Here is a 22,484-nt window from a genome sequence, read left to right on the forward strand (position 1 = left end):
GGACCTGCACACCCGGGGTGATGTCTGTGCGCGTCATCCTGTGCTCATCATCCTGGCTCCACGTCATCCTGGCTCCACGTCATCCTGGCTCCATGTCATCCTGGCTCCACGTCATCCTGGCTCCATGTCATCCTGTGCTCATCATCCTGGCTCCATGTCATCCTGGATCCATGTCATCCTGGCTCCACGTCATCCTGGCTCCACGTCATCCTGTGTTCATCAGCCTGGCTCCATGTCATCCTGTGCTCGTCATCCTGGCTCCATGTCATCCTGTGCTCATCATCCTGGCTCCATGTCATCCTGGCTCCATGTCATCCTGTGCTCATCATCCTGGCTCCACGTCATCCTGTGCTCGTCATCCTGACTCCATGTCATCCTGGCTCCATGTCATCCTGGCTCCATGTCATCCTGTGCTCATCATCCTGGCTCCACGTCATCCTGGCTCCATGTCATCCTGTGCTCATCATCCTGGCTCCACGTCATCCTGGCTCCATGTCATCCTGTGCTCATCATCCTGGCTCCATGTCATCCTGTGCTCGTCATCCTGACTCCATGTCATCCTGTGCTCATCATCCTGACTCCACGTCATCCTGGCTCCATGTCATCTTGTGCTCGTCATCCTGGCTCCATGTCATCCTGTGCTCATCATCCTGGCTCCATGTCATCCTGGCTCCATGTTTGAAGGTCAGCAAATCTCCCAGAACTGGGACAACAGAAGGTCCGAGTCTGCATCTTCTGAAGTTAGTCCCTAGGATTCTGATACAAACGTGCTGTTTACTTACAAGCTGCTTATTAGTCAGAGTCCCATTTACAGAAACAATCCTTACAGTTCCCACTGTCACACCTGCCTGTCAGGGGTGCTAATGGGGAGTGAGGATCAAAAGAACCCTTGTTTGTGAGGTGTGACCAGAGCCCTGTAACTTGGCAGCCAGCAGGCAGCTGGGAGGAGCAGAGGCCAGGAGGGCTGCAGACGAGGCAGGAGAGGCTTGCTCGGAAGGCCGTGGGCCAAAGGCCTGTGATCTGACGGGCAGTTTTGACGAGGAGCTCTTTCCTGGTGACTGCAAGATGTCAGACAGGTTTTATTAAAAACTTCCTCCTACTGCGAGTGGTACTTTGGGGCAAATAAAAGGGGAGATGGCTGTGACCTCCTAGGGTGGGAATGTGAACTGATAATGGGATGGAGCAAGTGACTGTGGAAGTGGCAGAAACAGGGGCTAGAGGTGATAGGTGCCCACGGATGGGACCTCAGTACGCAGTCATCACATCCGATGCTTACTGAGCACCTACCGTGCGTCAGGCACAGCTCTGAATGTGTCCCCATCACATCTGATGCTTACTGAGGCACAGCTCTGAATGTGTCCCCATCACATCCGATGCTTACTGAGGCACAGCTCTGAATGTGTCCCCATCACATCCGATGCTTACTGAGGCACCTACTATGCATCAGGCACAGCTCTGAATGTGTCCCCATCACATCCGATGCTTACTGAGCACCTACCATGCATCAGGCACAGCTCTGAATGTGTCCCCATCACATCCGATGCTTACTGAGGCACCTATCATGCGTCAGGCACAGCTCTGAATGTGTCCCCATCACATCCGATGCTTACTGAGGCACCTACCATGCGTCAGGCACAGCTCTGAATGTGTCCCCATCACATCCGATGCTTACTGAGGCACCTACCATGCGTCAGGCACAGCTCTGAATGTGTCCCCATCACATCCGATGCTTACTGAGGCACCTACCGTGCGTCAGGCACAGCTCTGAATGTGTCCCCATCACATCCGATGCTTACTGAGGCACCTACCGTGCGTCAGGCACAGCTCTGAATGTGTCCCCATCACATCCGATGCTTACTGAGGCACCTACCGTGCGTCAGGCACAGCTCTGAATGTGTCCCCATCACATCCGATGCTTACTGAGGCACAGCTCTGAATGTGTCCCCATCACATCCGATGCTTACTGAGGCACAGCTCTGAATGTGTCCCCATCACATCCGATGCTTACTGAGGCACCTATCATGCGTCAGGCACAGCTCTGAATGTGTCCCCATCACATCCGATGCTTACTGAGGCGCAGCTCTGAATGTGTCCCCATCACATCCGATGCTTACTGAGGCACCTATCATGCGTCAGGCACAGCTCTGAATGTGTCCCCATCACATCCGATGCTTACTGAGGCACCTACCATGCATCAGGCACAGCTCTGAATGTGTCCCCCTCACATCCGATGCTTACTGAGGCACAGCTCTGAATGTGTCCCCATCACATCCGATGCTTACTGAGGCACCTACCATGCATCAGGCACAGCTCTGAATGTGTCCCCATCACATCCGATGCTTACTGAGGCACAGCTCTGAATGTGTCCCCATCACATCCGATGCTTACTGAGGCGCAGCTCTGAATGTGTCCCCATCACATCCGATGCTTACTGAGGCACCTATCATGCGTCAGGCGCAGCTCTGAATGTGTCCCCATCACATCCGATGCTTACTGAGGCGCAGCTCTGAATGTGTCCCCATCACATCCGATGCTTACTGAGGCACCTATCATGCGTCAGGCACAGCTCTGAATGTGTCCCCATCACATCCGATGCTTACTGAGGCGCAGCTCTGAATGTGTCCCCATCACATCCGATGCTTACTGAGGCGCAGCTCTGAATGTGTCCCGCATATTAACCATTTGCTTCTCACAACAATCTTCCACGGTAGGTCCTATCATTACCCCCATAATAGAGACGAGGAAACTGAGGCACAGAGAGGTTAAGTGACTTACCCAAGTGGCAGAGTCTGGATTCTACCACTGCCACTGCCTCACATAGGTGGGGGTGGTCTTGACAAGTCTACAGGAAGAAAGCCCGTTTTATAACCCTTTTGGTGGCCTTACAGCGGAGGGACTGAGTGTCTATTGGTACATTTGGAAGGAAAGGTGAAGGGGATCTGGGTGCCACAGAGGTGACCGGGTCCTGCAGGGCAGGAGACCTGTGCTGAAGGCAGAAGGTTTGCTGGGACAAAAACTGCTGAATTCCTGGTCTCTCAGAACTATTTTGCTCACTTCCTTTTGCCCTTTTCCAATGGCCCAGCACCCTTTTGGGGAAATACTGCTCCCCCAAAGGAGACCTTGAGCCGTTGTGGGCTCTGCAGGGTATCATGGTCCCTGGTGGGCCCCACTCTCAACCCAGAGCAGCCAGCCTTCCACTGTTAGCCCTGCCTGGGGCAGCCAAGCTGAGGCCTGCCTTGTCGGGAAGGCAGGAGATGGGCGTCCCGATGGCTCAGGTCCCGCTGTGGATGACTGAGGCGTTACAAGGAGAGAGAGAAGGATGAAGAGGCACAGACAGTGAGGCATGCACAAGATAGGCACAATGAGAAATAGAGAGAGAGAGAGGGATGGCCCCAGCTGGTTTGGCTCAGTGGACAGAGCGTCAGCCTGCGGACTGAAGAGTCCCAGGTTCAATTCTGGCCAAGGGCACATGCTGGTGAAAATGGAAAGGTGTCTTGATCCCTAGTAGGGGGCGTGCAGGAGGCAGCCAAACAATGATTCTCTCTCATCATTGATGTTCCTCTCTCTCTCCCTTCCTCTCTGAAGTCAATAAAAATATATTAAAAAAGAAAGAAAAATCAGTGTTTAAAAAAAAGAGAGGGATGGAGACAAGAGAGATACAAAGACAAACAAAAAAAGACAGAAGGAGATGAGAGTGATGGACAGAGAGAGTGAGATGGAGAAGAGATATAATGTCAGGCAGAGAGAAAATGTCAGATGGAGAGAGGGGAGCAGGAGACACACTGCCCTCCCAGCCCCACAGAGGGACACGCTGGGACAAGCTTGCAGAAACATACCCCTCACACTGACCTCCTTCTAGGAACTCCCACATTGGCAGCCGGTCCTCCCTCAGCTCTGCCCTCCTCTCCTGCTGCTGGCCAAGCCCATTAAGCTGCTCTCCTGGCCACAACTGAAGGCCCCACGCCCTGGGAAGGAAACCACTGAAGAGGCGTCCATGCTCCCCTGCACCTCAAACCATCAATTAGTGTTAATGAGGGAAGGCTTCTCACTGCGTAAAGACCCCCATCGGAGCCCAGTTGGCGGGGAAGCCCCACCTCCGTGACTCAAGAGGTTAAAGGGCCTGGGGCCAGCCTGTGAGCCCAGAGTGTCCAGATGGCGTGTGGCAGTGGGAAGGTCACCATCCAGCTGGTGGATGAGGAGGCAGGACCTGGAGCCCAGGACCCGAAGCTTTTTAGAGGCCAGAGCTATGAGGCAATCCAAGCAGCCTGCCTGGATGAGGGGATCCTGTTCCGTGATCCCTACTTCCCTGCTGGCCCTGATGCCCTTGGATATGACCAGCTGGGGCCGGACTCAGAGAAGGCCAAAGGAGTGAAATGGATGAGGCCCCATGTAAAGTGTGGCTGGGGGCTGGGTTCTGGCTCTGAGGGAGGAGGGCTGGGGCCTGGACTCCTGGGTCTGAGGGAGGAGGGGCTGGGGGCCTGGACTCCTGGGTCTGAGGGAGGAGGGGCTGGGGGCCTGGACTCCTGGGTCTGAGGGAGGAGGGGCTGGGGCCTGGACTCCTGGGTCTGAGGGAGGAGGGGCTGGGGGCCTGGACTCCTGGGTCTGAGGGAGGAGGGGCTGGGGGCCTGGACTCCTGGGTCTGAGGGAGGAGGGGCTGGGGGCCTGGACTCCTGGGTCTGAGGGAGGAGGGCTGGGGGCCTGGACTCCTGGGTCTGAGGGAGGAGGGCTGGGGGCCTGGACTCCTGGGTCTGAGGGAGGAGGGGCTGGGGCCTGGACTCCTGGGTCTGAGGGAGGAGGGGCTGGGGGCCTGGACTCCTGGGTCTGAGGGAGGAGGGGCTGGGGGCCTGGACTCCTGGGTCTGAGGGAGGAGGGGCTGGGGGCCTGGACTCCTGGGTCTGAGGGAGGAGGGCTGGGGGCCTGGACTCCTGGGTCTGAGGGAGGAGGGCTGGGGGCCTGGACTCCTGGGTCTGAGGGAGGAGGGCTGGGGGCCTGGACTCCTGGGTCTGAGGGAGGAGGGGCTGGGGGCCTGGACTCCTGGGTCTGAGGGAGGAGGGGCTGGGGCCTGGACTCCTGGGTCTGAGGGAGGAGGGCTGGGGCCTGGACTCCTGGGTCTGAGGGAGGAGGGGCTGGGGCCTGGACTCCTGGGTCTGAGGGAGGAGGGGCTGGGGCCTGGACTCCTGGGTCTGAGGGAGGAGGGGCTGGGGGCCTGGACTCCTGGGTCTGAGGGAGGAGGGCTGGGGGCCTGGACTCCTGGGTCTGAGGGAGGAGGGGCTGGGGGCCTGGACTCCTGGGTCTGAGGGAGGAGGGGCTGGGGGCCTGGACTCCTGGGTCTGAGGGAGGAGGGCTGGGGGCCTGGACTCCTGGGTCTGAGGGAGGAGGGCTGGGGCCTGGACTCCTGGGTCTGAGGGAGGAGGGCTGGGGCCTGGACTCCTGGGTCTGAGGGAGGAAGGATCACTGTGGGACCAGCTCAGAGCAGGCTCAACCACCCTGGGTCCAGGAAGGTCCAGAGAAGCCTACCCCCGCCCGAAGCTTTACAAGCCTCTCATGGGGTTGGAGACGCTCATTACTCCGGAGCAATGAGGCAGGAGGGGACCCAGGCGCCTGACCTCCTAGTGCTCCTTCCCGCCCTTCCCTGGCTGAGGCCTGGAATCCCCATCTCCCCAGGAGTTTTGTGCCGAGCCCCAGTTCATCTGTGAGGACATGAGCCGGACAGACGTGTGTCAGGGGAGACTGGGTGAGACCACTGAGCCCACCTAAGTCCCCAGATCCTGCAAGTTGCAGTTGCGACCCTGACACCTCTGCCCTCGATCTCCCCCTTCCCACCCTCCCACCTCCCCTCCCCCTCCCTCAGCTCCCCCTCAGCCTCTCCTCTCCCTGGGCCTTAGCCTTCTCTCCTCCAAGGTAACTGTTGGTTTCTTGCGGCGGCCGCCTCCCTCACGCTGCACCCCCGACTCTTGCACCGAGTGGTGCCCCCTGAACAGGGTTTCCGAGACAACTATGCCGGCGTCTTCCACTTCCAGGTAAAGCTCGGTTCCTCTGCTCATGCCTCAGTTTCCCCAGGTGACATGGTTTCATAGCTGATGTTGTTTCTTTGGGGCTGGAATTTTGGACAGGTACAGCAAGGTCAGGGGTCAGAGCTGGGCCCAGACGGGTGGGGGTTGGAAGCTGAGCCAGGCCCTGTCCCTTCCCCACCAGCTCTGGCAGTTCGGCTGCTGGGTGGACGTCGTGGTGGATGACAGGCTGCCGGTGCGTGAGGGGAAGCTGATGTTTGTGCGCTCAGAACAGCGGAATGAGTTCTGGGCCCCCCTTCTGGAAAAGGCCTATGCTAAGTAAGGACCCCCCTCCCCGTCCCGGCTGCAACCCTACGTCCCAGCCAGCAGACCCCGGCCTCATGACAGCCCCCAGAGCCCCTCCACTTCTGGGATCTTCTAGATGCCTTGCTAAGGGTTCCAGACCAAGTCACAGCCCCCGAGACCCTAATGCATACCACCCCCTGAAGCCCTCAAACAGCAAACTCCTTCCTCCACCAACAGGTCACACAGGACATTCTTAGAGACCCACCAACACCAGAATCGTATAGGTCCCTTGGGAGACCTGTAATCTCAGACAGTCTCTCCTGATCCACTGAGAAACCCAAAGCACTCCCCAAAATATTGGGTGGAAGACCTGGGACCTCAAATCTTTGCTTTTCCCCATCCTGTGGATCTGAAATCCCTGACAAGCCCCGTGGGGATTACCCCAAAGGGAGACATCAACCTCCCAGAGACCCCAGGTTTCAAACAGCCCCCAGGGTGCCCAGAATTCTGCCTGCGCTCTCCTGACACCCCCAAATCACTCAGTCCTGGTGGCCCAAACACCAAGGCTTCTAGGTGTGTCACAGTCCCCACCTCAAGAATCTGCAAATTTTCGGAATAGCCCCTGGGACCCCACACCCTGGGACAGAGGTGCCCACATCCCGAGATGCTCGCACATGCCTCAGGCACCCCCATGCCAGACCTGCTCCCACAGGCTCCACGGCTCCTATGAGGTGATGCGAGGCGGCCACATGAATGAGGCTTTCGTGGACTTCACAGGTGGCGTGGGCGAGGTGCTCTACCTGAGACAAGACACCCCAGGCCTCTTCTCGGCCCTGCGCCATGCCCTGGCCAAGGAGTCCCTCGTGGGTGCCACTGCCCTGGTGAGAGTCAGACTCCCATGGAGACCCCACCAGGACCAGTGTGGAGGGGGGCGCATTCCATGCCCTCCTCTCTTTCACTGGTGGCTTATGCTCTTTCACAAATCAAACATGGACAAGTTGAAAGGATATTTATTTGCTCTCATAATGAATGAGCTTCAGGCACAGCTGGATCCAGGTGCTTAGCAGATATTGTGAATGTGTTTTCTATTCCTGGTTCTATTTCTGGGTTAGCTTCACTCTCAGCCAGGCTTTCCCTTCATGGGCCCAAAAGAAGCTCCCACAGTTACCTCCCACCGCCCCAGAGTTGAGAAGGAAAAGTACCTCTTCTGAGAATCTCAGCAGAAGTCCAAGATAGATATTCATGGGCTCAGCTTGGGTCATATGTTCATCTGTGACCCAATTACATGCTCATTCATTCACTGAGTCAGTCTAACTCAGTGATGGTGAACCTTTTGAGCTCGGCGTGTCAGCATTTTGAAAAACCCTAACTTAACTCTGGTACTGTGTCACATATAGAAATTTTTTGATATTTGCAACCATAGTAAAACAAAGACTTATATTTTTGATATTTATTTTATATATTTAAATGCCATTTAACAAAGAAAAATCAACCCCAAAAAATGAGTTCGCGTGTCACCTCTGACACGTGTGTCATAGGTTCGCCATCACTGGTCTAACTCATTCACTCATCCATTTACTTAACCCTGTTCTCAGTTGCCCACTTGCTCTGTCTTATGTTTCTCTGCCTCCTTCTGTCTCCCTGTCTATTCTTTATCTTTCTTTGTCTCTAAGCCGCTGTCTCTCTCCTCCTTCCATCTGTGTTGTCACTTGTCTCCATCTCCCTCTCTCTGCTTCCTTGCTCCCCTTCACTCACCAACTCCTGCCTCCCCTCGGAACGCTGTGTCACTCAGCTGGGTGCTCTGAGAGGAGCACTCCCCAGCCCCCGGCTGTAGCCCCAAGTCCCAGCCACATACCTGAGACCCTCTGATGGGACAAGGAGCAGAGAAGGCACAGATGAGAGGGAGGGTCCTGACCCTCAACGTGGCCTCATCGTCCTATCCTCTGCCCAGAGTAATCAGGGCGAGTACCGTACAGAAGATGGGCTGGTCAAGGGACATGCATACTCAGTCACGGGCACGCACAAGGTGAGCAACGCCATGGGTGGGCTGGCAGAGGGTGTCCAGGCACCCACAGGCCGGTCAGCCAGTGACACTGTTGCCCTCAGATGTCACTGGGCTTCACCAAGGTGCGGCTGCTGCGGCTACGGAACCCATGGGGCCGTGTGGAGTGGACCGGGCCCTGGAGCGACAGGTGGGATGGATCTGGGGTGGTGGGAGGGCTTGGGCCCACCTGCCCATCCCTCACACCCTGGTCTCCCCAGCTGCCCACGCTGGGACGTGCTGCCCCCGGAGTGGCGAGATGCCCTGCTGGTGAGGAAGGAGGATGGTGAGTTTTGGTGAGTAGGAGAGGCCCTGGCAGGGCGCAGGGAGGGTTCAGTTCTGCTTGAAGGGTCCTGGCAGAGGTTCACGGGGAGGGGTCATAAAGGGAGAAACTGTCCATGTGAGTGGTGATTTGGGGACGAGCTTCAAGCTGGGGAGTGAGGACGATTAGTAGTAACATTAGGGAGCCTGGGAGGCATAGTAACCTCTGGGAGGTTGAGGGGGAGGGAGAATATTCAGAGCAACTGAGGGGTCTTGGTGACGCCTGGGCATTTCTTGAGATTTGGCAACACTGAGGGGCTGAAGGACATCTGTTGGTAATTGAGAGGCTGAGGGTCTTGATATTTGTGGGCTGAAAACAATTGGACAATCTTTGAGGGAGTTGGTGATCTTGGCTATTTGTGGGGCATTTCTGAGGACTCAGAGAAATCTGGGGGAGCTGGAGGGCTCAGGGATTTGGGGGTCATTCTGGAACATACTGGTTGGTCGTCTGCAAGATACTTGGCAATACTTGAGGAGTCTGGGGGCCGTGTGATCTGGGGGTGGGCAGGTGTGACTTCGGACCCTTTCCAGGATGGAGCTGCAGGACTTCCTCCGCCACTTCAACACCGTCCAGATCTGCTCGCTGAGCCCGGAGGTGCTGGGCCCCAGCCCTGCGGGAGGCGGCTGGCACACCCACGTCTTCCAGGGCCGCTGGGTGCGAGGCTTCAACTCCGGCGGGAGCCAGCCAGCTGCCGGTGAGGCCCAGAGGGGACTGAGAGGCGAGCGAGGGGGCTGCCGCAGGCGGGTAACCCCATTTCTTCCTCCCCCACTAGAGACCTTCTGGACCAACCCCCAGTTCCGGCTGACGCTGCTGGAGCCTGATGAGGAGGACGAGGAGGACGAGGATGGGCCCTGGGGGGGTTGGGGGGCCGCAGGGGCTCGGGGCCCTGCTCGCGGGGGCCGCGTCCCCAAGTGCACTGTCCTCCTGTCACTCATCCAGCGCAACCGGCGGTGCCTGAGGGCCCAGGGCCTCACTTACCTCACTGTGGGCTTCCACGTGTTCCAGGTGGGACCTCTGGGCTGAAGAGAGGCAGGGCTAAGGGGTGTCCGAGAAGGCCAAGAGGGGCTGGGAGGCTGAGGGTGGGAGCAGAGAGACACACAGAGAGACAGAGCTTGGGCTCACGCATGCTAAGCAAGGGGTGGGGGCGGGGCAGGGGGAGACTGAGGGGCTAGGGAGGGGGGGCACAGAGTCTGGGTCAGGAAGGAGTCAGAGAAGGGGGGGCGGCTGAGGATCAGGGAGGTGACAAGGAGCGAAGAGGCACAGATGAGAGAGAAGCTTGGCCAGGGGCTGAGGGCCAGGGGCTTCATGGGGGCAGAACGGGAAGGAAAGAGGGAGGGGTATGACGGAGGCCGGGAGGGAGCGCTGGGCGTCCTCCCCCGCCCACCCTGACTCCCCGGCTCTTACTTCTTACAGATCCCGGAGGAGGTGAGTCTCCGATGCGGCCCCATCCCAGGCTCTCTCTAAACTGGCCCCAAGGCCTCGGACAGCCTGCAGGGAAGGCCAGGGGCACCGTGGCGTGATGCGGGGACGGGCGGGTTTCACGGGCGTTCGGAGGGCTGCGGGGGACGCGCGGCTGGGCGGGGTGCACTGGGGCGTCCGGGTCACGCCGTCCCCGCCCGCAGCTGCTGGGCCTCTGGGACTCGCCGCACAGCCGCACGCTCCTGCGGGGCCTGCTGTGCGCCGACCGCTCGCCCTTCTGCGCCCGCCGCGACGTGAGCCGCCGCTGCCGCCTGTTCCCCGGCCACTACCTGGTGGTGCCCAGCGCCACCCGCGCGGGCGAGGAGGCCGACTTCACGCTGCGGGTCTTCTCGGAGCGCCGCCACACCGCCGTGTGAGCCGGGCCCCCAGCCCCGCTGCCGGGGGGAGGGGGCACCCACCTCCGGGATCCGGGGCCTCGGGGGACCAGCCCAGGGCCCCAGGATCCTGCCTGGGCCCCACGCGATCCTCGGCTGAGACCCCGTCGGCCCCCAGCCCCAGGCGCGGAGTGAGCTGCCGCTCCCCCATTTCCGTCTGTAATTCGCAGGGAGATAGACGACGTGATCAGCGCTGACCTGCTCGCTCTCAGGGTGAGGGGCTGCCCGGGGTCGGGGTGGGGGCCCTCTTGGCTACAGCTAAACTCCCCCCACCACGCAGGCCCCCAACATTCCCCTGGACCTGGGATTGAAGCTGCTGTTTCAGGAGCTGGCAGGAGAGGTGAGGAGTGGGCTGCGGGGGTCCTGCCCTCCCCTGGAATTGCTCCTCCACCCTGTCTAATTTTCCTTTCCATTTCCCCCTCTTAAATCTCTCAAAATGCTCACAGCTCCTCCCTGCCTCAGGGCCTTTGCTCAGCCTGGGAATTCTCATCCTTTGTGCCCCCCCCTTCCCGGTCTTTCCAACGCGCCCTTCGCTGAAAGCTCTCCTGCCCCTCCCAGGCTGGTCAGCCACATGCCCGCTATGGGTTTCAGCAGCCCCCGGGCTTCCCCATTGCAGCCCTGACCACCCTCCTGGGCTGTGAGCTCTGGAGAGGGCAGGCCTGGGCTGCCTTTGCCTGTCCCCAGCACCACCCAGCATGTTGCTTGGCTGGGCCCAGAGCCCCTTATTGAATGGCTGCCTGAGTGAATGGCCTCATCACCGGCTCTCTTTGACCAGGAGGAAGAACTCAGTGCCCCTCAGCTCCAGACCTTATTAAGCATTGCCCTGGAGCCTGGTGAGTTGGGACCAGAGTGGTCATCACAGGGCCCCCCGATGTGTGGGAATCCGTGATGCTGCTGGGAGTCAGACCACAGGAAGCCTCACACGTGGGCCTTGCGGCAGGACCGGTGCCAAGGCCCAGCGACTCATAAGCCCCCCTCCCCTGAGGGACAGGCAGGGAGTGTGGCTGCTACTAGCACTCAGAACTCCCTCGCCTGGGTTCAGATCCTGGCTGTTAGGTACCAGCAGTCCTTTGTGTGCCTCAGCGTCTATAAGATGGGGGTGCAGTAATCCCAGCAATCACAATGACGGCCAGCCACGGGAGCTTGGGTTTGTTTGTTCCTGTAGCCAGGGCCCACAGCTGGACCACCGGAGAGATCGGGCTCAGGACCTGTGAGCAGCTGCTGCAGTGCTTCGGGGTATGTAGGGAGCTGTGCCTGGTAGGGAGGATGGTGATGTTGGGGCCTCTGCTCCCCTTCTGGGGACATTGACTTAACCAGATGTCCCTCTCCAGCATGGCAGAAGCCTGGCTCTGCACGACTTCCAGCAGCTCTGGGGCCACCTCCGGGAGTGGCAGGTAAGGTGACTTGGGTGGAACCATCTCCTGGACAGAGAAGACTTTACTAATAGGGACGCAGATGCTCTGTGGGCTAGCAGGGCCCCAGGGGAGTCGGGGGACTGGGCCACACCACGCCATCTTGGAGGGATCTGGCTAGGATGTCCCTGCTCCATCACCCTCTGTGGTCCATGTAGAGTGGGGGTGGGAAACTTATTTTCTGCCAAGGGCCATTTGGGCATTTATAACATCATTCATGGGCCATATCAAATTATTGTCTTAAAAACTAGCCTGTTGGGGATTAATGGGGGGGGATGAGGACACATTGTAATACCTTAACTAATAATAATAATAATAAATAGCCTGCTATATTTAGACAAACATTTAACTCACCCCTAATGCCTTGGCAGGGCCAGAACAAATGATTTCAAGGGCCTTCTACGGCCTGCGGGCCGGACATTCTCCATCCCTGCTCTAGGGCATCAAGAAAGAACACTGGCTCTGGTCTGGGTTGGCATTTTAGCTCCCAGCTCAGCCCCTGTCTGGCTGTGTGATCACAGGCCAGTACCTCCCCTTGGAGCAACTTTGCTTGTCTAGTAATGGGAGGTGGTGATCCTCCCTCCACCCCCAAAACCCATGTGAGAAGAAAATGGTCTAAGGCTTCTCTGTACTAATAATGGTGATAAGCCACCATTTGTTGTGCCCTCAGTAGGCCCCCTGTGGGTAATCTTAGCGTGTCCTCACGACCACCTTATTACAGCTCTCATTACTGGTCCCATTTTACAAACTGGGAAACACAGACCCAGAGTGTAAATCTGCTTCCCCACGCCACGAAGCCAGGAAGAGAGGGAGCTGGGGTGGGCACCCAGCCTGTCGGGCCCCTGAGACACCCTTTCAGGCAGCTCAGGGGCCTGGCGGGGGACTGACCTGTTCCTCCCCACCCAGGCCATATTCGACAAGTTCGACCAGGACACCTCTGGCACCATGAACTCCCATGAGCTGAGGCTGGCGCTGAATGCTGCAGGTATGGACAGAGGCCTTGGGATTGGCTCCCCCTCCTGCCTTGTCCTCTTCAAGTCCTAGCAGCTCACCCAGCTGCCAACACCCACAAAGTTGACCTCTCAGCTTGTTGCCAGCTCTTGGCAGGGACTGAGAGGCCACAGGGAGAATCCTGTGAGGGGAAAGGAAGGTGTGAGAGGTAATGGGCCAGGGAGGGCATGGGAGCTGGTGTCTGAGAGGCCCTGGTCCCCAGGGCACCGTGGCAGAACGTCCTGTGTTCCCATGAGCTTGGGTTGGAATCCCAACTACTGACAGCTCCTTGGGGCCCTTCCCTAGGCATGTGAGTCCATCCCCTTGAGCCCCCATTGCCGCCTGTAAAGTGGCTCCAACACAGAGTGGCTGCAAGAGTTCAACATTCCCCCTTGTGTGGAGGGGCGGGGGAGGGAAATCAGACAGGAACTCCTAGACCCCCACCCACCCCTCAGCCAAGTGAAGGGTAAGACATCGGGAGATCAAAGATCCAGGGATGTGCAAGGAAAGAAAGGAGCCCAAGGCAGAGGGGGAGGGATGGAATCAGAGAGAGGATGGGGAGACAGGGACAGGGAGAAACAAAGTCCCAGACAGACAGAAGCAATGGCCAGAGAACAAGGAGAAGGTGCAAGTTTGTACTTAGTATCACTGAGCACCTGGTATGTGCCTGGTGTACTAGGCGGAAGAAAAGCGATCACGTGCCCTTGAGGTTCTATGGTACAACAGCAAATAGAACCCCTAGGTCAGATGGTGGTAAGTGCTAGGGCAAAAGAAAGCAGGGCTGAGTGCCAGGGCATGCAGGGATGGGTGAGGTGAGACAGGGTGGTCAGGGAAGGCCTTGCTGAGGTTTGAGCAGAGACCTGAAGGGAGTGAGCTTTGGGGACACTGGGGCAAGTGTTCCTGACAGAGGGAACAGTGAGTGCAAAGGCCGAGGTGTGAACCTGCACCCTGAGGGACTGGTGTGAAGGAGGGCCCCCCTTGGAGATAACACAGGGGCCTGAAGCCAAGTGGGGAGGGGAGTGGTGGTCAGAGTAAAGATTGGTGGTGGTGGTGGGGGGGAGACAGGAGAGCCCACGGGGCATCGTGAGGACTTTGGCTCTTTAAAACATTTTAAATTATGTATGAGGGAAAAGGGAGAGGCAAGTCCAGGTCAGGGTGCAGGGGCTGGAGTGACGGCAGCATCTAGAGAAGGGAAAGCCAGGGAGGGGACCAGCAGGAAGCAGGCTCTGAGACCCAGGGACAGGTAGGGTGTCAGGATGGGGGATTAGCAGGAGAAACAGCCCTGTTCCAATTCAGTCACATTCTTGGCTCCATAGAGTCCTTGAACACCTGCTCTGCTCACGGCCCTGGGCAGGCTGATGTTGGGACTCAGGGTGACCAGAGTCACGCTGACCCCCCACGGCTTCCAGTCCAGAGGCAGCAGCTACCAGTGACAGTGACAGCCCAGAGTGGTCAGGGTGGGGGTGGGGGAGGCCCAGGGAACTGTGGGAGCCCAGAGGTGCTCGGTGCTGCGTGCTGGGGTTATCTATGGGGGTTTTCTGACGTGTGAGATGAGGAGGAATGCCTTGGGCCAAGAGGGTAAGAGGTGCTCTGGGCATAGGGAACAGCATGCACAAAGGAGGCAAGAGGCCAAGGTCCAAGTGAGGAGGGGAGGAGAGTGGGAGTGAGGTTTGGTCTGTGAGGGCATCATGTGCTTGGTACAATGGGGCCCTGGGAGGGGTAACCAGGTCATGGTCACTAGGAGTGAACCTTGGGTAAACTGGGTGAGGGACTTCACAAGGACCAAGCAGCCCTGGGCAGGACCCCACATCAGGCACCACAGAATACAGAGCCCACAAAAGTGGTCAGAGGAAGCCGACAGCAGGAATTCCAGAGAGGGCTGCTGAAGGGCTCTCGGCCCCTTCACCTCCTCTGCCTGCCTGGGTTTCCCATGGCCCTGGGCACAGCAGCTCTACCCCACCCCCACCCCACCCTGAGGGCAGATGAAGGCCAGAGGTCACACCACCAGGATGAGGGGGCAGCCTCTTCTTTCCCCCAAGACTTTCATGGCACCCAGACAAGGCACAGATCGCAATGGCACTTGATAATTATCCTCGAACTGTTTATCTGGACCTGTGGCACATGGAGGGGTCACCCTGCAACCTTGAGTCCCAGAGTGTTATCTGTGACCTGGGAGAACCAGTGTTTGCAGCTTTTAGAAGCCTGCATAGGTTCCTCATCAGAGATGCTTTCTAAACCTCAGAAATCACCCCTGATGTGGAGTATAAAGAAACTGACCCCATATGGAACTGTCAAGAATGCTTTGCTACACAGAAAAATTCTCCAGGGCCCACTAGCAGAAATTCTGCGTTTAACACTGACACAGCTGGCATGTGCCAGACAGTCCTAAGTGCTCTACACTGAACATCTTCACACAACCTTATGGGGTCAGGGCTGTCACAGTTCCCCTTTGACAGATGCGGAAACTGAGGCCCATAGCAACACAGCTGGGTTGAGGCAGAGCTGGGAACAGGTCCCGAGCTCCCTGAGGAGTCAGGGTGGTGCCATACTGAGGCGGGGCTCCTGGCAGCCCAGGCTCAGAGGCAGCCTCCCCCTAGGCTTCCACCTCAACAACCAGCTGACCCAGGCCCTTACTAGCCGCTACCGGGACAGCCGTCTGCGTGTGGACTTGGAGCGCTTTGTGTCCTGTGTGGCCCAGCTCACCTGCATCTTCTGTGAGTGCCATGCCTAGCAAGCGTTGGGGCACAGGGAGCATGTCTCCCACAGCAGGGGGATGGGGTGGTGGGCACTCACCTGGCCCTCCCTGCACAGGCCACTGTTGCCAGCACTTGGATGGGGGCGAGGGAGTCATCTGCCTGACCCGCCAACAGGTGAGCCTGGGCTGGAGGGAGTGGCACCAGGCCGCTAAGGCAGGCGGCCCGAGAGACCCCTGCCTCAAGCCCCCTCACTGTCTTCTCTCACCCAGTGGACGGAGATGGCCCACTTTTCCTAGGATCTTGTCAGGGGAGCGACTGCGGCTGGAGGCAGGAGAGCTGCAGGAGCCCTGCCTTTCCGGGTCAGCCTGGACCAGGGTTTATTCCACAGCAAGGGGGTCCTGAGCCAGACCAGCCCACCAGCCCCTCCACCTCCCTGCCTGGCATGGGGGCTGATGCCCTGACATCAGGCAGTGCTTCTGAGCATGGCCTTGGGAGCGGGTCTGCCACACACTCACCACCGGGTGACGCTGGGCAGGTCACTGCCCTTCTGTGCTTTGCTCTCCTCGCCTGTGAACAGGGGTGGTGACGCGCCTTCTTGGGCAGGCTACGTGAGCTAGTCGATTGTGTGCTGAGCATAGTGCCTGGCCCTGACTGGGTCCCCAATAGCGTTATTTTACACACATGGAAACAGGGATTGTGGCACCCCAGGCCCTGCCCCACTCTGCGGAGAGGTGCTGTATCACTGCCCTGCTAAAAATTAGAGAACAGAGACTGGAGAAAAAGAGAGGATACTGCAGACTCCTTAAAAATATTAGGTTTTATTATCCTGTCCCCAGAAGGGTGGTTTATCCAGAAACCAAGAAAAAAAATCAATCCAAATAAAACAAAAGGGAAATGGGAAAGGAACAAAACCATCAACTAACAGGCAGCCAGGCCAGCAGCCCACCCCCCACCTCAGGAGGGTCCCCAGAGACCCATGCCTGACGGCAGACAACAGAAAAATCAGTAAGGGGCTGGGGGAGGGGAGCAAATCAGCTATGTCTTCATTATGAGCAAGAGGCGGCAAAGATATGTTGCTAGGTGAATATATATTTATATAATAAATCCGTAACTTAATAAAGTAAATAGTAATTCTCTGAAAGGTTTAAATTTTTTATAGCTTTCTTTTTTTTGGTGATTTTGTGTGTTTTTTTTTGTTTTTTTGTTTTGGTTTTGGTCCTTAGAAGATCTGAGAGAGACCCAGGTCCAGACAAAGCCAGGTGTGAGCGGCTGGGGGCAGGGGTAGAAGGCTGGGTGCCCAATCCACTCCTCTGTTGCAGAAGGGGACACTGAGCTGCACTCCCCCACCTCCTGGCAATCGCAAAGGAGGGGAGGGGTGAAGGGAGCAGGGTGGGGTCCTCTTTCCTATTGGTTAGCTGTGGTGCCCTCTGCTGGGCCCATCACAGGTGTGAGCAGTTCCTGGACAAGGCACATAGGGCTTTGGCCTAGATGTGGGAGGCCTTGAAGGGACCTCAGGGGGGAAAAAAGGAAGGGGCAGGTTGTGGTGGGCATTCCTTGGGCCCGGAGGGGACCTGTTTTGCTGTGGGGATCCACTGTCCCCTGGTTAAAAACAACAACAAACCAATACATCATATATATTTACCAGACCAGAAGTGTTGACCCCCAAAAGTCTCCAGTACCCCTATCCAGGGGGAGCGGGAGAGAACCTCCTGGCCAACTGACAAAGAGAGAGGAGAGAGCCTGCCCCAGCCCCTCCCTGCCCACCCGCCCCACCCCCCAGAAAGGACTAACAGAGTGCTTTGCATAGATACAGAGTCAGAGGAACAGGACCAGGGAGGCCCCGCAGCAGGGAGAGGGGCTCTCCCAGCCCCTCCTGGAGGCTGTGAGGAGGGGGTGTTTGGTCAGGGCTCTCCATGGGAGCCTCACAGGTCACTCTCGCCGTACAGGGCTGTAGAGAAGGACTTGTAGTCAAGGGCGCCGGGCATCGCATCAGGGCCCTGGTATGGTGCCATGCGGGCAATGCAGTACTCGGCCTGGTCAGGGGGCAGCTCTCTCCGAAGCTCCTCGGCTGTGATAAAGTTCTGGGGAAGGCAGGGTGGGACTTTGGGCCACCTGCACCAACCCTGGCCCCCAGCCCCTCATGCCCAGTCCTGACTGCAGAGCCCCTTCCTGCTGGCCCCAGGTGCTCAGAGGTGTCTGGCTTACCTTGTCCCCAGCCAGGACTTTGAAGGAGGCGATGACCTGGTCGGCTGTGTCTGTGTCGGTCGTTTCCCTAGACATGAAGTCGATGAAGGCTTGGAAGGTCACGAGGCCGCTGTGGTTGGGGTCAACGACGCTCATGATGCGGTTGAACTCAGCATCCCCCTGCGGGGCAGGAGTGGGCAGGGGACAGGCAGCATTTGAGCGGGGCAGGATGGCTGGGCCGGGCAGCAGAACCGAGCTAGGAGGGCAGGGTCCGACCCCAGTGCACACTCCAAGTTGTCAGTCTGCCTCTAAGGGCCTGGATTCCCCGGGCAACTGCCCCATGTGCCCCAGACAGGATGAGTGCCCTCTACTCTTCCCCTCCCACATTTTTGGGAAGTGGGGTACAGATCAAATAGGTCTGCTGCTCCTCAGCCCTAGGCTCACAAGTTAACTCTGGAGGGTGGGGAAGAAAGAAAAAGAGAAAGAAAAGGGGGGGAGAGCTGGAGGCCTGACCTCCTCTCTCAGAGCCTCTCCTCACAGCCTCCAGGAGGGGCTGGGAGGCTCAGGGAGTCATCGGAGGGACCCAGTCCAGCAGATGCAGCAGAAGCGGGGAGGTGAGGCTGCACTGATCTGGTGGAGGGGTGTCCCTGAGGACCTGGAAACTCTAGACTGGGGTAGCACAAAAAGGAGGAGGAGGAGGAAGGGGGAGGGAGGAGGAAGAAGAGAAAGGGGAGGAGGAGCAGGAGGAGGAGGAGTGGCACAGCAGCGAGGGAGGCAGAGGCTGCATACCAGGCTGTATCCTGTGGAGATAAGCAGAGCCCTGAAGTCATCCGAGTCCATGCTGCCTGTCTGTTTCTGCTCGAGGACGCAGGGACAGCAGGAGGCCAGGCCCACAGTAGGCAAGAGGGGCAGACCCATGTGCACAGCAGGGAAACAGGACAGTGGCAGGAGCAGGGGAGACCAAGGCGGCCCCAAGAGACCAGGTAAGGGGAAGGGGTCCAGAAAGACACAGGTAGGAAGGAGGCAAGAGAACCGGTGAGATGGTACACATAACGAAGAGGGGTGAAATGGCGAGGGTGGGGAGACAGAGAAGGAGAGAGAGAAAGAAGAGCAGTTAATGCCATGGTCCACTGGGGCCCAGGGGGCGCGTACCTGCCGGTCATTCTCCACGTCGTAGCCCAGGCTGATGAGGCAGGCCTTGAATTCCTCTGGCCCCAGCGCCCCGCCGTGGTCCTGCCGGGTGTCCAAAGGCAGGTGTGCAAGGGGCGGTGTGGAAAGCAGGCCGGCACAGAGGTGGGAGAGGGGCCAGGGTTATTTGCAGAGGGCCGGGGGATGGGGGAGACACACATGGAGGAGGGAAACACAGAGTTAGAAGTGATGTGGACACGGTGATGGCCAGGGACAGCTGGGGCAGGTGGAGGGATGTGGGTGGTCTGGAGGACAGTCAGAGGCTTCTTCCTACGTCCTCGGGGCTAGAGCAGGGTGGGGAGTTGAATGGTGCAGAATCGAGGATTGAGTCCCAGGACTGGGCGGGGGGTGTGGGGGGGAGGCACACTTTGCCTCCAGGGTCTGGGGTGGGAGAAAAGGGATTGCACTCTATCCTGTGCAAGGCGTCAGGGTCCTGCTTGATGGTGCAGGGCTGAGGCTGCACCCTCCTACCCACGGGTGAAAGCAGGCAGAGGACACATCAGGCCCAGCAGTGGATAGGGACTGGGGTCAACTCTGGCACTCAGGCCCTTCCCAAAGGGGCTGCCAGACCAAATCTGAATCTGAAGAACACTGTGTGTCTGGGTAAACCAGATTCACGGGTCAGGTCTCAACTCTCGGGTGTGCTGGGACTTAGTCTGTCCCATGTCTCATGGGCAGGTTGGTGAGGAAGCACGGCCTGAAGCAGAGCTCAGGACCCCCCTTTTCTTCCTAAGGGAAACTGCTCATGCTGTGGACACGGTGATGCACGTCTGCACCACCTTCTGTGGCTGAGGCCCTGACAAGCCCTGTGAGCGGCGGCTGATACATAGCAACTGTGATGTGAATGAACTGACAGATGCAAAGATAGAGGGGCAAGATGCGACAGTGACAATGGTGACAGTAGGGAGGGAAGGTGCCAGGGGCAGACGGAGTTGCTCACCTTGTCAAAGTGATTGAAGGATGCCCGGAACTCCTGCATCTGCTCCTGGCTGATGCCCTTGGCATCTCGGGTGAGGATTTGGTTCTCAATCTCGTTGATGGTGCGGGCAATGGTGGTGAGCAGCTGCTCCCAGCCCACTCGGATGTGCTGGGGGAGAAGGGAGGGTGTGACTGCAGGCCTGGCTGATGGGAGTGCTTAGACCACCACAGCTGTAGCTGAGGGACACTGGGAACTGGGTTCCCCCATATGGGAGTGCGTATAGCATGGCGTGAGGCTCACCCTGACTTTCTCCCAAATGCCAGTCCAGGCCCATGCTCTCTTGTGCACCTGATTTGCACACAGGGACAGAGGCATGGTACTTACCTGTTGCCTCGGCTCACCAGCAGAGTTCATGTAACCTTAATATATATTTGGTGACAGGTGTAGCAGAGGGCCAGGGCCCAATACCTGTGCAAGGTCTATGTGAAAACCTGGCAGAGATATGTTGGGCAAAGTTTAATTGGCTTTCTGGGGAGAAACACTCCCCGTTTTGTAGCATCTGCCATGTGCATGGTGTAAATACTGTCACCAAGGATGATTTCAGGCTACCAACATGATGATAAGCAGCCCTGACAGTGTAACTCGGCCGCAGAGAGCTGGTACACACAGATGCTGGCACACATTGGCTGGATCTGTGTTCTCAAGTGAGGACTCAGTGCTGAGGCCACAGCAGGGGCTGGTGCTACCCTCCCAGCTCTCAGGAGCTTGTCCTGAGATGTGTTGTCATGGTGTTGGGAGAACAGTGTTAGGAAAACAGTGATATTAAAAAATGTGTAAACATTTTGATCTAGTCTTTTCAGTCAGGATAAAAGAGACCAAGGAAGCTGCAGATGCCTTCCCTGCTGGACTACATAGGGCTCTTCCGTGCTACCGACGGGGTGTGGGGGCCTGATGGGGTATAGCGTACCTCCATGGTGTAGTTGGTGTGCTTGTTGTCGAAGATGAGGGCCTCCTGGATGAGCTGGTGCTGCTGCTCGAGCAGGTCCAGGTTTGGCTTGTAGTCCACAATGCTGCGCTCATACTGCTTCAGGTGGCTCAGCTGGTCCTCCAGGGTCCCGTTCATCTCGATGGAGATGCGCCCGATTTCCTGCACACAAGGCAGGTGCCACTGAGGGTGGGGCTGATGGACCCTTGGCCACAACCAGCCACCCAGAGGAGATCTTTGTTTCTGGTGGCCTCCCTCCCAGGGTCCCTCCTCCTAAAAGGCCTCTGCCTCAATGATGGTCCCTCTCTGCCCACCCTCCAGGGTAAAAGCAACCACACTGGAGAGTTCTGTGCTAAGTATTACACATGCCTGACCTCAATGCACCTTGACTCACTGTGACAGGCTCTGTCTACAAATGTGGAAACTAAGGCCCAACAAAGCAACTTCTCACAGTAAAGGCAGAGTCAGAGTCTGCACCAGGCCTGGCTGATGTTAGAGCCCCTGCCTTCGCTCCCTCCGTGGCCATGCTGTGTAGCTGGCAGGGCCGACCAGCCCATACCCTTCCCCAGCTGTCGGAGTTTCAGCGAGGCTGCGCTGGTCAGCGTGAGCCTGGTGGGTAGTAAGCACTTAGTAAGAGGTTGTCAGAGTTGCAACTGGCATCATTACAAACCTTCCTGTGGCTAGGCCACAAGGGTTACTGTGAGACGCCGCGAGGGTCTGAGCTGGGACCACCTTGACCACAGCGCCTGCAGCAGGGCCTGCACCGAGCAGTGCACAACAGCATTTGTGGAGCAAATGAAATAACTCTTTTCACCCCCATTTCAGAGATGAGAAAACCGAGGAGCAAGGTTAAATTGCTCACAAGCACCAATCAAGGGCAGAGTCAAGACTCAAACCTACCTCCATCTGCCTCCTCAGCCAAGTAGCCCGCTGGGTGGTGCTGCCACTTCCATTCATATCATTGATCCACCCTCCTAACTCCACCAAGGATCAGGGCTCCCAGCTGGTGAGAGCTGGGACCCACACCCACTAGGCCTCCAGGTCCGCTGGCCCTGGGAGCACAGATGTTCCAGCAGGGCAGACAACTTTTTCTGCTCACTGACCTCCTGCTTACCAGGGGCTCTTTCCCACTCCGCCCTAGGCTCAGCAGGGCTAGGGCTAGGGCAATGGCCCCTCACCTCCATCTTAGTCTGGATCCAGGGCCCCACGATGTTGGCTTGGCTGGCGAACTGGCGGCGGAGGTGCTCATTGGACTGCTGTTTGCTCTGCTCCTCCAGGAGGGCATGGTCCCGTTTGGGCACCAGCTGCTGCACCTGGGAAGGACATGGAGCAGGAGCAGTCAGGGTGATGGCCCCCTCACCTGGCCAGCCCTGCCCCTGCCCTGGCCCTGTTAAGGAGCTCTCCCCACCTTCTCCCACTTGGAGTTGATGATCTGGGGGGTGACGGTGGTGTAGGGGTTGCTGCCTGACAGTTTGATGTGGTTGCTCTCGGCGATCCTCTGGGCCTCCTTGTGGATGGCCAGAATGGCCTCCCGTTCCCTGTCGGCATCCGGCAGCGTTGACTTGAACTGGTCATGGGCTGAGATCAGACCCTGAGAG

At 58.0% G+C, this 22,484-nt stretch overlaps 2 protein-coding genes and 1 long non-coding RNA gene across 5 annotated transcripts in view; 1 reads left to right on the forward strand and 2 right to left on the reverse strand.

Moving 5' to 3' along the window:
- The first annotated feature begins 3,868 nt into the window (after positions 1-3,868).
- On the forward strand, positions 3,869-17,171 carry CAPN12 (calpain 12). 2 transcript variants are annotated; one of them, XM_036346307.1, is made up of 21 exons: positions 3,869-4,389; positions 5,665-5,734; positions 5,902-6,020; positions 6,196-6,329; positions 7,009-7,177; positions 8,248-8,322; positions 8,403-8,488; positions 8,559-8,633; positions 9,190-9,353; positions 9,432-9,664; positions 10,073-10,084; positions 10,282-10,490; positions 10,683-10,725; positions 10,793-10,852; positions 11,288-11,345; positions 11,678-11,748; positions 11,844-11,906; positions 12,831-12,909; positions 15,512-15,628; positions 15,726-15,784; positions 15,880-17,171. In XM_036346307.1, exons 1-21 carry the CDS (start codon positions 4,153-4,155, stop codon positions 15,904-15,906), a joined length of 2,160 nt encoding a protein of 719 aa, XP_036202200.1. In that variant the 5' UTR covers positions 3,869-4,152; the 3' UTR covers positions 15,907-17,171. The 2 variants fall into 2 exon arrangements, with proteins under 2 accessions (XP_036202200.1, XP_036202199.1); XM_036346306.1 differs by having other exon boundaries at positions 15,726-17,171.
- Positions 9,205-10,359, reverse strand: LOC118674462. The gene is made up of 3 exons (XR_004973645.1): positions 10,064-10,359; positions 9,638-9,732; positions 9,205-9,347 (listed from the first exon to the last, which is right to left on the reverse strand). It is a non-coding gene; the product is annotated as an uncharacterized LOC118674462 (long non-coding RNA).
- The window catches only part of ACTN4 (actinin alpha 4), a 76,355-nt gene continuing 70,280 nt past the window's right edge, over positions 16,410-22,484 (reverse strand). Inside the window, exons 15-21 of one of the 2 annotated variants that reach the window (XM_036346305.1) lie at positions 22,295-22,477; positions 22,065-22,199; positions 20,869-21,048; positions 19,923-20,069; positions 18,584-18,649; positions 17,816-17,974; positions 16,410-17,691 (exon numbers count right to left, since the gene is read on the reverse strand). In XM_036346305.1, the coding sequence (XP_036202198.1) occupies positions 17,533-17,691; positions 17,816-17,974; positions 18,584-18,649; positions 19,923-20,069; positions 20,869-21,048; positions 22,065-22,199; positions 22,295-22,477 (1,029 nt within the window). In that variant the 3' untranslated portion in view covers positions 16,410-17,532. Of the gene's footprint in view, positions 17,692-17,815; positions 17,975-18,583; positions 18,650-18,946; positions 19,028-19,922; positions 20,070-20,868; positions 21,049-22,064; positions 22,200-22,294; positions 22,478-22,484 lie in introns of both variants that reach the window. The other variant, XM_036346304.1, reaches the window with a different exon arrangement.

The sequence above is a fragment of the Myotis myotis genome, unplaced genomic scaffold (genome assembly GCF_014108235.1).
Source record: "Myotis myotis isolate mMyoMyo1 unplaced genomic scaffold, mMyoMyo1.p scaffold_m19_p_19, whole genome shotgun sequence".
Classification (NCBI taxonomy): Eukaryota; Metazoa; Chordata; class Mammalia; order Chiroptera; family Vespertilionidae; genus Myotis; species Myotis myotis.

Excerpts from the sequence above, each read along its gene's own strand:
- CAPN12 (XM_036346306.1), top strand. The coding sequence starts at position 4,153 with ATGGCGTGTGGCAGTGGGAAGGTCACCATCCAGCTGGTGGATGAGGAG. Across the intron at positions 8,634-9,189 it reads AAGGAGGATGGTGAGTTTTG|GATGGAGCTGCAGGACTTCC; the intron begins GTGAGTAGGAGA and ends GACCCTTTCCAG. Across the intron at positions 10,726-10,792 it reads CTGACCTGCTCGCTCTCAGG|GCCCCCAACATTCCCCTGGA; the intron begins GTGAGGGGCTGC and ends CCCACCACGCAG.